Source organism: Eleginops maclovinus, chromosome 3 (assembly GCF_036324505.1).
Source record: "Eleginops maclovinus isolate JMC-PN-2008 ecotype Puerto Natales chromosome 3, JC_Emac_rtc_rv5, whole genome shotgun sequence".
NCBI lineage: Eukaryota > Metazoa > Chordata > Actinopteri > Perciformes > Eleginopidae > Eleginops > Eleginops maclovinus.
In genome coordinates this window covers 24,124,139-24,139,962 of record NC_086351.1, presented here as the reverse complement: position 1 = coordinate 24,139,962, position 15,824 = coordinate 24,124,139, and the positions used below count along the sequence as shown (strand labels likewise).

The 15,824-nt window shown below is 39.8% G+C and overlaps 1 protein-coding gene across 1 annotated transcript in view; it reads right to left on the bottom strand.

The window, feature by feature from the left end:
* taf2 (TAF2 RNA polymerase II, TATA box binding protein (TBP)-associated factor) overlaps positions 1 to 13,713 on the bottom strand; it is a 35,466-nt gene extending 21,753 nt beyond the window's left edge. Inside the window, 13 exon segments of the mRNA XM_063879897.1 lie at positions 1,056 to 1,170; positions 1,437 to 1,591; positions 1,698 to 1,833; positions 1,914 to 1,999; positions 2,718 to 2,817; positions 5,215 to 5,328; positions 5,952 to 6,136; positions 8,345 to 8,576; positions 10,234 to 10,375; positions 10,840 to 10,958; positions 12,045 to 12,205; positions 12,945 to 12,999; positions 13,211 to 13,713. Coding sequence (XP_063735967.1) covers positions 1,056 to 1,170; positions 1,437 to 1,591; positions 1,698 to 1,833; positions 1,914 to 1,999; positions 2,718 to 2,817; positions 5,215 to 5,328; positions 5,952 to 6,136; positions 8,345 to 8,576; positions 10,234 to 10,375; positions 10,840 to 10,958; positions 12,045 to 12,205; positions 12,945 to 12,999; positions 13,211 to 13,260 — 1,650 coding nt within the window. The 5' untranslated portion in view covers positions 13,261 to 13,713.
* Between the last annotated feature and the right edge of the window lie 2,111 nt (positions 13,714 to 15,824).

Below are 15,824 nucleotides of genomic sequence, written 5' to 3'. Positions count from 1 at the left end.
CCTTCACAACCAAGTGAACAACACTCTCCAGGAGGTAGGCGTATCAATGTCCAAGTCTACCATAAAGAGAAGGCTGCATGAAAGTAAATACAGAGGCTTCACTGTACGGTGCAAGCCACTCATAAGCCTCAAGAATAGAAAGGTTAGATTGGGCTTTGCTAAAAAACATCTCAAAAAGCCAGCACAGTTCTGGAAGAACATTGTTTGGACAGATGAAACCAAGATCAACCTCTACCAGAATGATGGCAAGGAAAAAGTATGGAGCAGGCGTGGTACAGCTCATGATCCAAAGCATACCATTTCATCTGTGAAACACCGCGGAGGCAGTGTGATGGCTTGGGCATGCATGGCTGCCAGTGGCACCGGGTCACTAGTGTTTATTGATGTGACACAGGACAGAAGCAGTCGGATGAGTTCTGAGGTGTTCAGAGACATAATGTCTGCTCAAATCCAGCCAAATCCAGCCCAATTGATTGGGCAGCGTTTCATAATACAGATGGACAATGACCCAAAACATACAGCCAAAGCAACCCAGGAGTTTATTAAAGCAAAGAAGTGGAATATTGTTGAACGGTCAAGTCAGTCACCTGATCTCAACCCAATTGAGCATGCATTTCACTTGTTAAGGACTAAACTTCAGACAGAAAGGCCCACAAACAAACAGCAACTGAAACCCGCTGCAGTAAAGGCCTGGCAGAGCATTAAAAAGGAGGAAACCCAGCGTCTGGTGATGTCCATGAGTTCAAGACCTCAGGCAGTTATTGCCAGCAAAGGCTTGTCAACCAAGTATTAGAAATGAACATTTTATTTTCAGTTATGTAATTTGTCCAATTACTTTTGAGCCCCTCAAAATTAAGGGATAAAAAATGCTTTAGTTCCTCACATCTTTATGCAATCTTTTTGTTCCACCCACTGAATTAAAGCTGAAAGTCTGCACTTCAACTCCATCTGAATTGTTTCATCTAAAATTCATTGTGGTAATGTACAGAGCCAAAATTAGAAAAACTTTGTCTCTGTCCAAATATTTATGGACCTAACTGTATGTAGACGCTCACCACATATTTCTGGGTTCCAGAGGATGTGTAGTCCTGACGGATCTCCAGCTCCAGCACGTTCCTTTTCCTATTGAAAGCAAAACTGCCAAAGAATTTCACCACAGCACTTTGGTCTCTGAGTAACAAAAATTAAGGTTATAACGGGTTTTTCTTCTTTTCAATTCAAGAGCAAACGAGGAACCGGTGAAATGTTTTGAATTAACGTGAGTCCAGGCAGTGGACTGAGCCTGCAGAGAAAACGGTAAACCATTAATGAACAAAAACGATTTAAAGTCTGACATGATCAAACATTTGACCTCTATATTCCCCCTCTGTGTAAGGTCAGTTAATCAATCATCACTGTGTGTGTTTGCAAACCATCCATATCAGACTGAAGGATACACCCACTGTTTGATGAGGGGGCCGATGTCTTTGCCTGAGACGTTGGAGATGGACTTTAGGAAGGCGTGAGTGGACAGAAGCATCTGGCTCCACATGTGACTCTGGTACTTCTGGGATGAGGCCGTACTCGCCAGGCTCAGAAGCTTGTTGAAAACCTTTAGTAAGGGAGCAGAAAACAAAGAAATCAAATGAAGACAAAACCATTGACTGACTTAGACGTTTAGAGAGGCAGAGAAGAAGGAAAGGCTGGCAGTGTCTCACCTGCAACATGAACTCCATGCTGATCCGGTTCTCTATCAGCCTCATCACCAGGTGGGCCTTACACTGGAACATCTTGTAGTACTCCCAGGATAAAGTGTGGGGGTGCTTGATGGAGAAGTGGAGGTGGGGGGTTGGACTGAAGAGAGAAACAGATAGGTCAGTGTGTCATGCAGTGCTGAGCCAGGACCAGATGACTGTGATTGGTTGGAAGCCTACTTGTCTTTCTCTTTTCCTCCACTGAAGGTCGGGTGCAGCAGAACCCCCCCGTTCTTCAGTTCATACTCCACAATCTTGTCCAACTCCTAAACAGAAAAGAATAACATTCATAAAATAATCAAGTTTTTAAATTCAGTTGTAAATAAACTCAAATCAATTGATGAGTAGTTAAGTCTCTGAGTAAAGGGCTGCGTGGTTATATTTGTTAAAGATAAATCTACTGATTATTTTCTCAGATTGTCTTTTACATTTCAGAGAAAAGTGAAAGGCTCAAAAAAAAAAAAAAAGTTCAAAAAGCTCTTTATGTTTCTCAGACTGCCTGTGCTGCAGCACCTCTTTCCACCCTCTGTCTGAAACCAGAGTCAAGTCGGCTCTGATTGGTTAGCTGGCTGGCTCTGTTGTGATTGGTCAACCGCTTAGAGATGTCCCGTGACTTAGCGTGCAATGTGCTAGCCATTTGAAGCGCACGTGTTACATAGTGACGTCACTAAGTTACAGAAGTAAACAAAGGAGTCCAATGGAGGGCACACCAACAAACTAGTCCACTGCGCCACAGCCTCCCCACTACATGGCACAGCAAAAGTGACAAGGTTTGAGTGGGGAAAATGTCTCAACCAACATGATCACTACCTTTACCTATCACATTGAATGAGGATACCTTCAGGGTAATTATTCATCACAATGTCATGAAACATGACCGGTTTGAGCTACACTGCAGGTGTTGGGCTACAATTATCACAAATGTCCTGGAGAAACCTCCCCAGAGTTCAGACAGGATAAAGAGTTTTCTAGAAGGTCTGTTACCTCTTTGATCCAGTGCCGGTACTCATTCACTCCAAAGGTCTTCTTTAGGTAGAGCCCATAGATGTAGCCTGAGATCCCCTTCAGCACCCACTCATCAGCCCTGCAGGAGGAACAACATATCAAGTCACTGCAAGTTCACAGAATACCAATAATCAGAAAATATCACAGTTAGTTCCCCTCATGGTTTGAGGTATCCGCTAATGTTCAGACATTATTCAAGGAATTGTAACAGATGAAGTGCAGGTTAACTCCATATCAAGAAGATTAACTCCAGACCTTCAATGCTTCACACTTTCACCTCTTCCTGGGATCCAGAATAAACAGGATATACATATTAAAACCTGGAAACTGAGAGCTAACCCTGTTTACTTCCCTTTTTCAAGCTCAAAAAGAGTGACTTTTAAAGAAAAAGGCCAATCTTGTGTTGCTCTACTATGTTATTGTGTAAGTTGCCCTTGTGGTATTCCTAGGGATAAACTTGGCATGGCAGACACAGTTCTGTAAATGTATCAGCCTGTATTATTAGCTTGTAAAAGAAAGGAACACAATACTACGATTCAACCTGGGTGGTTTCACAGCGTCATGCTGAACTGAATCCATTCTGGCGCATAGAAAAGATAATTTGATCTGTGCATTAGCTATAATCAGCATTATGGACACTATGGAAGTATTTCCCTGACATTTTTCATCCTAATATTGTCTATCGAGAATGTTATGATTTATTATTTTAAAAAAAGGGTCAAACTCTGAAGCTTTGAGAGATCCTTCCTTTTTTTGAGAAACCCTTCTTAAAAGCCCCAATTAAGTCTTGTAACACTGAAAAAAACACTTTCTAAAATTAACACCTTCAGATGTGATTGGTCAATTCCATCTTTACATCAGCAGACTCTCATTAAGATTATTACACAAGGCAGAGATAAAACACAAATCCATGTGTTTTTTACTAAAGCTCCTAACGAACTTCAGTATTTGTTATCACGGTGTCATAGATTTGTAAAAAGAGCAGTTTTTCTTTTTTCCGCGTGCCTTTTCTTTTATGTCTGACAGGCTACCGAGCACGGCTGCTTTCAATTACTGCCCTAGTTAACCCCCACTCTGATTAATTGCTAGCAGGCAGCACCGTGCTTTGCTAGAATCAAAGAGATCCGAGTCTCCCGAGATCTTTTCTTACAGCACCCGCCAGCTCAACAACATAAGCAAACCAAGGACACACATCTGATGTGTGTTTAAAGGTCAGAGAGGGGGGGGGGGGGGATAAGCATTTCTCTACACAATACTAGCAGGATTCAAGTCCTATCGATGGGCCTCTTATCTTAACACAAGCCTACTGCATTTTGGGCAAAATGATGCAGTGCATGTGCACTGCATGTGTGTTTTTTTAAATATATTTCTTCATAATGGGGTCCCTACAGTCATGGAATTTCATACATTTTATATGGAAAGCTGAGACTCTGGAGGATGAAATGAGTTCAGCTGTAGACACATGTCTAAATGTTAGTCGAGCCACTTCATTGTGGTGTGACTATTTTTTTTAAGACATAACCTCACTTAATAAAATAAGCTGTTTTGAGCTCTAGGATAATCAGAGCCTCATGAACCTTTACAAAAAAAACTAGAGACTGAGGGCTCTTAGAAGCTTTCCTTATAGAGTTGTGCAGGAATGACTCCTAAAACCCGGAAGTTAGCATTTGACCACTCCCAGTTCCCTCGTCAGTGGGATTTCTCCGTAGGATTTTGGGAAAAAAGCTTGAAATAAGGTGTGTGGTTGACACAAATTTAAGAGGCGGATCACGTTTTGTTCTACGAAATTAAATACATCAGCAGTGACCCCCAAGGAATTCTTGCAAATCTCCCAATGTCCAAAGTTTCTGAAACAAATCGCTGCATGGATTTTTCTCTGGTGTTACTCAAGGGTTTTTGACATGTTTCAGTAAGTCTTTTAGATTTGAAAGACTAAATCACATCAACATTTTTATTACAGATGTATGACTATAAAACCTTCCATCTTCAGGGTATCAACTTTTAGATGATATATACCACTTATATTTGGCACGTCCTTTTGACATGCAATCTCCCCTTAGAGATCCCCTGTCCCGCCCCCATTATCATTATCAGAATCAGAATCAATTTTATTTCATAAGGAATTTGATTTGGTGTCTGGTGGTGCGAAGTCAATAAATGAAGGAGTTAAAAGTAGGTCAAAAATATAAAGGTTGTAAAAAGAAGTATTTTTAAGAAACTATTTAGCAATATAAGACAAAAATGTGTTTTCTAAGGGTTAATGCTGTCATCTTTTTCCATTAATCGTATCTTTAAGTTTGTTCTGTGGTAGAACCAGAAGAAAGCCCCCACATAGGGCTTCGATAGTCTGTTGATTGACGCAGCGATTAGCCGGTGAGAAATGAGTCTTCGGTATCTGAGGTCTCAGCAGGGCACATCTGCCTGTGTGGCTCAGACTTCCTGTCTCCTGGCTGACGGGCTAACTGTGCAGACTCACCATGACATCCTGGAGATAAAACAGCCGAAGAACTGCTGAGCCAGGGCCTGGGCCAGACAGCGACGTGTCAGCGGGGTCTGGTCTATGATCATAGAGCTGTGGAGCAGGTTGGTGCTGAAAACCAAACCAACAACTCCGGGTGAGACAGAATCAGATAGAGTAAATTAATATAGTATGACAAAAATACCGCTGCTAGTTTATAAAGCACTGAATGGTTTAGGGCCAAAATACATATCTGATCTCCTGCTAAACTATGAACCACTCAGAACTCTTAGGTCTTCAGGGACGGGTCTGTTTTCTGAGTCAGAACTAAACATGGAGAAGCAGCGTTCAGTTATTATGCTCCAAATATCTGGAACAAACTCCCAGAATCCTGCAGGTCCGCTGCAACTCTTACTACGTTTAAATCTATTAATATCTTACACTTCACTGTAACTTTTATTCATGTAAATGTTATATGAGCTTGTGTTATGTTTATTTTATTTTATTTGCTGTTTAATGACTGTTTTAAAATGCCGTTTATGATGTGTTTCTTAATGCTCTTAAAGTCTTTCAATTTTGTAAAGCACTTCGAACTGCCTTGTGTAGAAAGGGGCTATATAAATAAACTTGCCTTGCCTATGACTATAATCTGTCAGTGGACCTCCGTATTTAAACAAAATACTGCCACTTCTCAGCAGGGACATGTTTACACATATACAGATCCTACCTGAGATCACAGAGAGTCTCAAGCCTACCTGAAGATACTCATGGACGCATAGGAGGACACTTGTACGTAGGCCTCATCCACAAACACAGTCTTGAAGCAGGCGTACGGGTAGCGGCATGTCAGAATCTCCTCATAGAACTCGAAAATCTCATGCAGGTAAGACATGGAGTGTTTGAGCAGCGGCAGCAGCTGTGGCAGGCAGAAGTGGGTCACCTGGGGGAGGGCAGGATAATGTTATAGTTATTTCTTCGGAATATTGCACAACAAATTGTGAAAAACGTCCAATGAAAAAGACTCAATGTTCAAACCCAAGGACATTGATTTACGTTTCTAAAATCTGTTATATTCTGTGTGGTTTTCCTTTACTGCATCACTACCAGAGGTGGAAAGTTACTAAGTACATTTACTCCTGTACCGTACTTAAGTAGACTTTTAAGATACATGTACTTTAATTGAGTATTTCCTTTTTATGCTACTTTGTACTTCTACTCCACTATATTCTGAAAGCAAATAGTCTACTTTTCACTCACCACATTTACATCACAGCATTAGCTACTAGTTACTTTTGCAGGTTCATGTTTTTTTTTCATTCTTTTTTGTGTTAGTCTAAAAAAATAATTAAGCTTCTCTCCAACTTCACCAGCTGCAAAATCTAAATGTTAAACACGTTAATGGATCACTAATTATAATCCAATAATATAATATACAGTGTTCTAAGAATGGCCACTTTGATAAGGAGTACTTTGAGATTTAGTATTTAAGTACACTTTTCTGTCAATACTTCTGTACTTAAGTAATTTAAACGCAGTATTTCTGCACTACGGTTGTATTACTTTTATGTATAAAATCTGAGTAATTCTTCTACCTCTGATCACTTCACATCTTCACTACAGCTACGACGTGTTTAGGGACATCTAGTGGTCTTCAGTAGAACACACAAAGACGGATAACATATTACTGCATTACACAGATGCAATGAAATGAAATATATATATAAACAAACATTTTAAAGATCTTATCCTGTGTCTCTATGTTAATTGTTTTTCATCTCTTTACACGCTTAACATGAAATCTTTCCTCTTCCTGTAAAAAAGATATAGCGGTTACAAAGATTAGTGCAATCTTATGTGATCTGGGTCGACCGATACCTGGAACCCACCTTCTACAGACACCACACTTGACAAGCAGCTCATTGGTAGATAGCCAAGCAAAATCTTAGTGAGTGGTGTGTGTTGCGTTACAGGACCAGAAGAGCACCATCATCTCTCCCTGCTGGTGATCGTAACTTAACCCTATCTACCTTTCTGCTTCTCTCAGAAATGGGTCACATTACAGAAAATAATGAAATGCTCTGCAGTCTTTTTCACTGTGTACTTGACACATAAAACTTGATAAAAATGGTGACTATGCAGAGCAACATCATCACGCAAGAAGACAAGTAGGCTTATTGAGTCCACGAGAGTCTTAGCTTTAAAGTCCAGTATGCTTGTCTTCACACACACAGTTTTTTTATCCGGCATGTGTTATTGTCTCCCTCAAGATGCAGCCTCTCCCTCAGGTGCTTCCAATCCCCAATCAGGGCCTGCATAAAGGCCTGAGGAAGGATGTAGCACCCCGCCCTCCCCTTCTCCTGTGAGCTGCATGGATGGCAGTGGGTGCCAGTGCAGCTAGTACAGTGTTTTTGTCTTTTGAGTCATTAAACAATATCTTTTCAGTTTCCTCTTTCAAAATGTTCTCCAGTTATTTTATATTTTGTAACTTCCCTTCTAACCCTAGGCAATAAGGGAAAGTAACTGCATGCCAAACAGTGAATGATTTATGCACAAAACTGGATGTTATTATCATACAGTGGGCATGTCTGTGGAAGGGAGACTTCTGGTTACCCAAAATGTATTCTGACTTTGGAGCCTTACTGAGCCTTGTTCCTGACATGACGTGAACCACTTAATTCTTTAGGTTATTTTCTAGTTCCATATAATACTTGTAACTTCATTCTAGATTTTAAAAGGTTAAATAAAAGCTGATGTTTTGGAAAATAACCACAATGTACCTCTCATTAATTCAAAAATAATTAATGTAGACATCAAAGTGGAGTCCTGCCATAACTGAATGAATACAATGAAGCAATTCCCATTTTCCCACACCTCCTGAATTAAACTGAAGATCTATATCTTCCAAACCTACATACATTTATTTAATTATTCACTATTAACTTCTTCCATATTTTGTATAAACTACGTGGAATCAGCTGAAGTGAAATGTAAACAAAAAAACAGTAACACAAAGTGTAAATATGTTTTTTAGCTGAAGTTAAAGTAAAAATATAAGTTAAAAAAAAAACTTCAAAGAAAAAAAGGCAGTGATTTAGGGCAAACTGCATGCAGAAACATAATCATTTGTAACTGGTCTCTGCAAACCCACCTCATGCATGTAGGGATCTACAAGGATCTCAAAGGGCCCCACAGCCAGGGAGATGTTGGGGGCCGCAGTGGGGATGGGGAGGATGTAATGGTAAGTCTTCTTCCTCATGTCATTGGTGTAGATGGTCTCCACCAGATCTCCACAGGACACCGCCACCATGGAAGCGTCCACGGTGAACTCCAGCTTCCATGTGCACAGCTCTGAGTATGAATCTACACAGGGGAACCAGAATCTGGGAGGTGGTGGGGACAATATGATGAGTTAATGCAAAGACCACCATGGAGCCAAGTGTGGGTTTTGCATTAGAGCATGGGAATTGGAAGAGAAATTCTAAAAAGATGTAATAGTTGTTAGAGGCAGAAAACACCTGACCTTCTCCCCTCATTTACACCAAGACACATGACAGACATTTGGACGGAGAGGCTCTTCCTGCTGGCATTATTACATCCAGGACATATTTTGAGCATGTAGTGGTTGAATTATGGTTTCAAGATTCAAGATTCAAGATTCAAGATTCAAGATTCAAGATTCAAGATTCAAGAAGCTTTATTTATCCCGAGGGAAATTGAGGAAATGTCACTTGTAGCTTGAATGGCAGTGCATTTAGTAGATGGACAAATGCATGTGAAAGCTCCAAACATGGTCTAATCTCTAATCTAATCTTGCTTTCTGACTGAACTAGGTTTGGGCAACATATCAATGTTATATCTGTATCTGGATATAAAACTAGATATCGTCTCAGATAAAGTAATATCACACAAGTGTCTTTTAAGGCTGCCTTAAAGTAAAGTGATGTCATTTTCTACATTTAAAAGACTTAGCTTAGTCATCAGCTACACTATTTATGATCATTTATCAAAACTCTCTTGGTGAAAATATATTGTGAAAGCATCAAAGATCGACACTACAATATTGTCACTATTTTGGTATCCAGGTATTTGGTCAAAATGATTGTGATCTTCAATCTTCTCTATATTGCCTAGCCCTACAATAATGTTGACAATTGAATCACTGTTTGTCATTTATCAAAAAAATTATAATAATTGCCAACAAGTGATGCCACACGGTTCTAGGTCTTCTATCATATGTCTTTCCCCACTTAGCCTTTATATCAACATAATCTATATATTTGTAATTACAAAGTCAACCATACAATAGAGTGGGGCAGGAATGAGTCCTACAACCCGGAAGTAAGTTAGCATTTGACCACTTCTGGTTCCCTCGTCTCAGAGTCAGTGGGACTTCTCCGTAGGATTTTGGAAAATAGCTCGAAATAAGGTCTGTGGTTAACACAAATTTAAGAGACGGATCACATTTGGTTCTACGACATTAATTTTACGTGTCTGAAAAACGATGGTTGTTAACAAGTGGCTGAATAGGACTACAGACGTTGTTGAGGACGTAAATTTGTTTTCCCCTGTTCTGACTTCAGTTAAACTCAGTGTGGCTAAAAGGAAAAGCTTTGTTAAAATATGCAAGCGCTCAAAAGTCAGTTGAAAGGATCTTAATTTGGCGTGACGCTGAAGTAGTGCAACCCTGCTGTACTCTTCTGTAGTTTGTTTATAGCATAACGTTATCATTTTGCTTCTGGCGATTAGATTTATGATTTGAAAATGATAAAAGTAGGTTAGACGTGGAGATTATCCGGCTGAACAAAACGTGCATTTATCAAACAGGTTTGTTTTCCACAGATCTTATTTTTTACAATATTCCAAAATCCTATGGAGAAATCATATTCCTTTTTTTGTCGATGGAACCCATGCAACAGCTTACTTCCGGTTCGGCCTACAAAAATACGTCATCCCTGCACCGCTCTATATGGTAACATTTGATTGTCTCCATATGGCCCAGCCCTGCAGGGTAAATAATGGTTCGCCTTGTTTGCAGACCTGGTGGAGTTCTGGTATCCGAAGGAGAACACGTGAGCTCCTCTCTCCGCCATGCTGCCTTCCACATCCGGAACTACGAAGTGAAGACCTCCTTTTGGCTGATCCAGAGAAAACTCTATGTACACCTTCAAAACTTTCAAGTCTGGAGAAACATGACACAAATTCTGTCAGTCCTGCACAACCTTCCAAACACAAGCTACATCTTATATCTGCACGGCTTTCCACTTACCAAACTGCACGTATGTTACTTAATTTGTTCTATTACATTTTTAGATTTGGTCCTTTTCTTACTATTTATGTTCTTTAACTGTGTTTATGTATGCAGAGGGAATACCTTGTATGTGTAAACCTACATGGCAATAAACCTGTTTCTGTTTGATGCTGTATGAGTCACTAATTCATAGTAACATTTCTGTCCATTATCTGGTGTGGAAGGCCAGTAACAACATCTTTTGTATTGCAGGGAAATTCGTAATACACCTCAAGTCAGGCAAGAAATCAATCAGATGAAGATGATGGATTTTAAAAAGAACCGACGATTATGATACATATACACCTATATATACCTATTTGTGATTTTCAGTGGCCTTTATGCTATGGTCTTACCGTCGCCTTGTTTCCAGAGCTCAGAGGGGACTTTGATGACGAGCTCCCCATGTCCTGCATCAGGATCCACAGCACTCACTGCAGCAGTGTAGGCACTGGAGAAATAGTTGAGGTTCCTCCTAACAGACACACAAAACATTTCCAGAAAATGATCAAATCACCACCAAACAGGTTCTTTTAAAGTAGGCGGACAGTAACATGACAGTTACAGGAGTCAAAATCTTAAATACTCAATCCCATTAATACATTGTTTACAGATAGAATAACCAAATAGCTATCCCAATTCTTTTGTAAATTAAATATTCATTTATAGTTCTAGAAACCCTAGATGTGTCTCTTATAATGGAGTTAGCAAAAAGATTTTGCAACACCATCAAATGGTCTGTGGTACAAAGTTATTCAGTAAAAGACATTAGTCATTATTAAAAGAGAAATTCAGATGCATGTTGTCATGGCTGTGGTACAGGTTTTTTAATACATCAATTGCTGCTCTATCAAACAGTAAACAGGTTTTGGTTATACATTTCTTAAATATGCCACATAGTGTGTTTACTGGAAAGTAAGGTGGAGAGACTACATTTGGAATTGATGCAACATTTAAATGGACCAGCATATCTCTCTGTGAAGAAGCCACTCATTAATTGGGTAGTGAGGAAACGGTTTGAGTATGGAAGACTGGATTAAGAGCAAGCAGCCTCAGCTCTGTCAGAAATAAGGTGGAGTAGTGGCTTACAGAAGTTCAGGTCAAAGATGAACAAAGAAAACCTGTTTCTGAAATAGATGGTGCTTTTCGCCCCTCCTTAGGTCCAGGTTGGTCTCTCATGTGTGTTTTATCTCTGCTGAAACAGCCTGATGTTTGGTGTGACTGTCTGTCAGTAAGAAAGGTGAAACTGCTAATGCTTCGCACTCTCTGCACTGGGGGATTTTCTGGACGGCGTTACTGCTCCCGGACCCTTTTTTGTGTTTTCAAGTTAATGCTCCTGACAAATTAAACTACCTTTTTATCAAGGATTATGGATGTTTTTAACATTGTCTATTTATTAACTAAGTCCACAATGTTTATTTGATAAATTAGGAAAAAAAATGTTGTGAAACATCTTTTTTTATTTGTAGGAATTTGAACCCAATGGTACAAATTACAAGCTCTGATTTCACTATTCACTATAGAATCTGTATTCCAATGAAATGTGGAAAGCCATACTCACTGCTTGGACTCATGGTGGCACACCTCCAGTGTAGGGTCATTGTAAATGAATGGTGCTTCCAGTTCATTGACTCGGACCCTGTAGATGCGGCACTGTTTGCTGTTTAGCTTGATCCGGTTCAGGTTGACCACCGTAGGGAAAATGGTCAACTCAACAAAGCCCTGAGGAATGCAAACAGAGTAGTGGTGTAGTTAGTTACAGTAATGACGGACAACAATTGTCCACATTTACTGAGGTATTGTTCACTGTCTGTATCAGACAACCTGCATGGGACCATTTGTTCATCTAGAAATGTTCCAAACACAATCATCTATGCGGGTTTATCACAGCAGCAAAGTCTTTGAGTGTATTGTGATAAGACACCAGAGTGTAGGAATACTCTGTTACAATTAAAAGTCCTGCATTCCAAATGTTCCTAAAGTAAAATTAGAAAAGTATTAGCATCACAATGAAGTAGTCATTGTTTGATTGGTCCATTTCAGAATAATATCTCTGATATGTTTTATAATTATTGATCATTAAAGTGTTCTCAGAGCTGGTAAAGGTGCAGCTAGTTTGAATGGCTTTGTATACTGCAGGGTAGCTGCTGAATTTACTCCAGGTGAACTAAAGTCTGATTTAAGGGCTGATTATATTTACCATCATTAATCCAAATCTGTAAAGTAACTAAAGGGATTAGATACATGTAGTGGAGTAAAAGTACACCATTTACCGCTGAATGGTAGTGGAGTAGAAATACAAAGTAGCATAAAATGGAAATACTAAAGTAAAGTACAAACATCTCCAAATTGTACTGAGGGACAGTAATAAAGGGTTGAGTTACTTTACACCACAGGCTTTCAGTCTAACAACAGCAGAATGGCTTAAGAACGAACGTTGGACTGTAACTTGTGTACTCACAATGACAGACTTTCTCTGGAAGTTGATGTTGTTGATGCACACCACCTGGTGGGTCGTAAAGGCAATGACAAAAAACAATGTCAGTATTCAATGTGAACTAAACTAGGTACTTATTCAGTCAGCAGATAACGGTATTTGTACTTTAAGCAGCACTACTGCCTGTGAGTTACCCTATGAAAAAGTTAAGCTACCGTTACATTTGATTCTTTATGGAACATTAGTGCAAATAATGTCATGCATGTATAGTAATAAAGGAAAATACTTATAATTTAAAGGGGCGCGGGCTCTCAAAGCCCTTGTCCTTCTTCTTGTTCATCCTCTTGTCTCTGTTGTGTTGACTAAAGTTTCCACATGCCCGCACTCTGCTCCTAGGTGCTTCGTTTCACCAGCCGTGAGGGGCTACTTCCACATGCATGCAGACTGCAGAGAGTAGAAGAAAAATATGCCCCTTTGGATGTAAAAAGAAAACTTACAAAACGTTTGCTATATGTAACGATATACCGAGGCTCTGAATCAGATGAACGCAGCACTGTAATGTCACTGACTCTTTAATGAATGCTTTATATTCGTGTTGTGTCGCCCTGAGACTGCTGTAGTGTTTTTATTGCAACCTCAGTGGACGTATTCATAAATAAAAGCCGGGTATGTCCACCAGTCAGTATTGAATAAATCCATAAAATGTTTCCTGCGGTAGCCGTAGATCAAAACATCCAGATAAATCCTCATTATCCTGCCACTGATAGAATTGGGTTCGCGGCTGCAGCGTATGCAGCCATTTTGTTAGTAACCTTTGAACTCCCGCGTAAAAATGACAACAAACACTTTTTTTTCGATATTTTTTTTATATATCTATCACTCAACGGTAATCAAACATACTGTTATCAATATATAATTGTTTCTAAAACAAATACAAATTAATCTAATGGATTTATTTTAAATGTATGTTACGTCACTTCCCACTTCCGGCCTTTCTAGATATGCACGAGCTTTGCGAGAGCGCGCATAACCTTTGTAAAGAATGGGAACTGAAAATAATAGGTCCTTCATGTCTTAAAGCTGCTGAGTCATATATTGTATCTCAAACAACAAATAAATCCAGAGTTCTGGTTTCTTTACTTCCTCTCCAGAAAGAAGGAGAGTTAAAGAAAGGATGTAATTAAGAAATCTTAGTTTCAGTGTAAGCCTGCTGCCTGCCACTAGTCCACCGGCAGACCCACCGGCAGACCCACCAGACATCCATCCCCTATTTATTCTCCGTAAAAACAAAGCTGTCTCTGCTGTCTGACCAGACATTTGACACAATCTTCATATTTCTGGATTCATTATACCCTTTCTGACCAACAGAGATATTGTTTTCTGGCAGCACTTTAACATTTGACGGGGAAAATCTGCATTTTGGTTTGAGGGCGCACGGAGAGTTGCCGGTTAAGACAAAACCCTGATTCTTTTTATATATTTGTGCGTCATGTAAGGCTGCACGATATTGGATGAAACATTTAAAATAAAAAAACGACAGGAATTTTCAACAAATTATCTTTTTTGGGGTGTTGTTTTTGTTGTTTTTCGAAGCTCTCACTTTATGTTTTGAGGACTAGCGGGGCTGGCTTTGATTGTTTGGGCTTTCGTGTGGATTCACAGCCCCCATTTCACTCAAACAAACAGCTGTGTCCAACGAGCCTTAAATTGGAATAAATTATGGTCAATGAGACGTATTTTTTCTCGTTTTATTCAGTCCGGTGTTTATTGACTTGATATTGTAAAGATAATTGTTAAACAAAGTTAGGCTACGTGTTACTCTGTCTACAAACTGGGAGGGGGGTTGGATTGTTTTTATTATTGTTAGTGCAAGCACTTTGCTCAATGAACTGTGCCAATAAATAAAGTTTGATGAAATGATATATATATACAGTGGGGCAAAAAAGTATTTAGTCAGCCACCAATTGTGCAAGTTCTCCCATTTAAAAAGATGAGAGAGGCCTGTGATTTTTATCATAGGTATACCTCAACTATGAGAGACAGAATGAGAAAAGAAAATCCAGAAAATCACATTGTAGGATTTTTAAAGAATTTATTTTCAAATGATTGTGGAAAATAAGTATTTGGTCAATAACAAAAGTTCATCTCAATACTTTGTTATATACCCTTTGTTGGCAATGACAGAGGTCAAACGTTTTCTGTAAGTCTTCACAAGGTTTTCACACACTGTTGCTGGTATTTTTGCCCATTCCTCCATGCAGATCTCCTCTAAAGCAGTGATGTTTTGGGGCTGTCGCTGGGCAACACAGACTTTCAACTCCCTCCAAAGATTTTCTATGGGGTTGAGATCTGGAGACTGGCTAGGCCACTCCAGGACCTTGAAATGCTTCTTACGAAGCCACTCCTTCGTTGCCCTGGCGGTGTGTTTGGGATCATTGTCATGCTGAAAGACCCAGCCACGCTTCATCTTCAGTGCCCTTGCTGATGGAAGGAGGTTTTCACTCAAAATCTAACGATACATGGCCCCATTCATTCTTTCCTTTACACGGATCAGTCGTCCTGGTCCCTTTGCAGAAAAACAGCCCCAAAGCATGATGTTTCCACCCCCATGCTTCACAGTAGGTATGGTGTTCTTTGGATGCAACTCTGCATTCTTTCTCCTCCAAACACGACGAGTTGAGTTTTTACCAAAAAGTTCTATTTTGGTTTCATCTGACCATATGACATTCTCCCAATCCTCTTCTGGATCATCCAAATGCCCTCTAGCAAACTTCAGACGGGCCTGGACATGTACTGGCTTAAGCAGGGGGACACGTCTGGAACTGCAGGATTTAAGTCCCTGGCGGCGTAGTGTGTTACTGATGGTAGCCTCTGTTACTTTGGTCCCAGCTCTCTGCAGGTCAT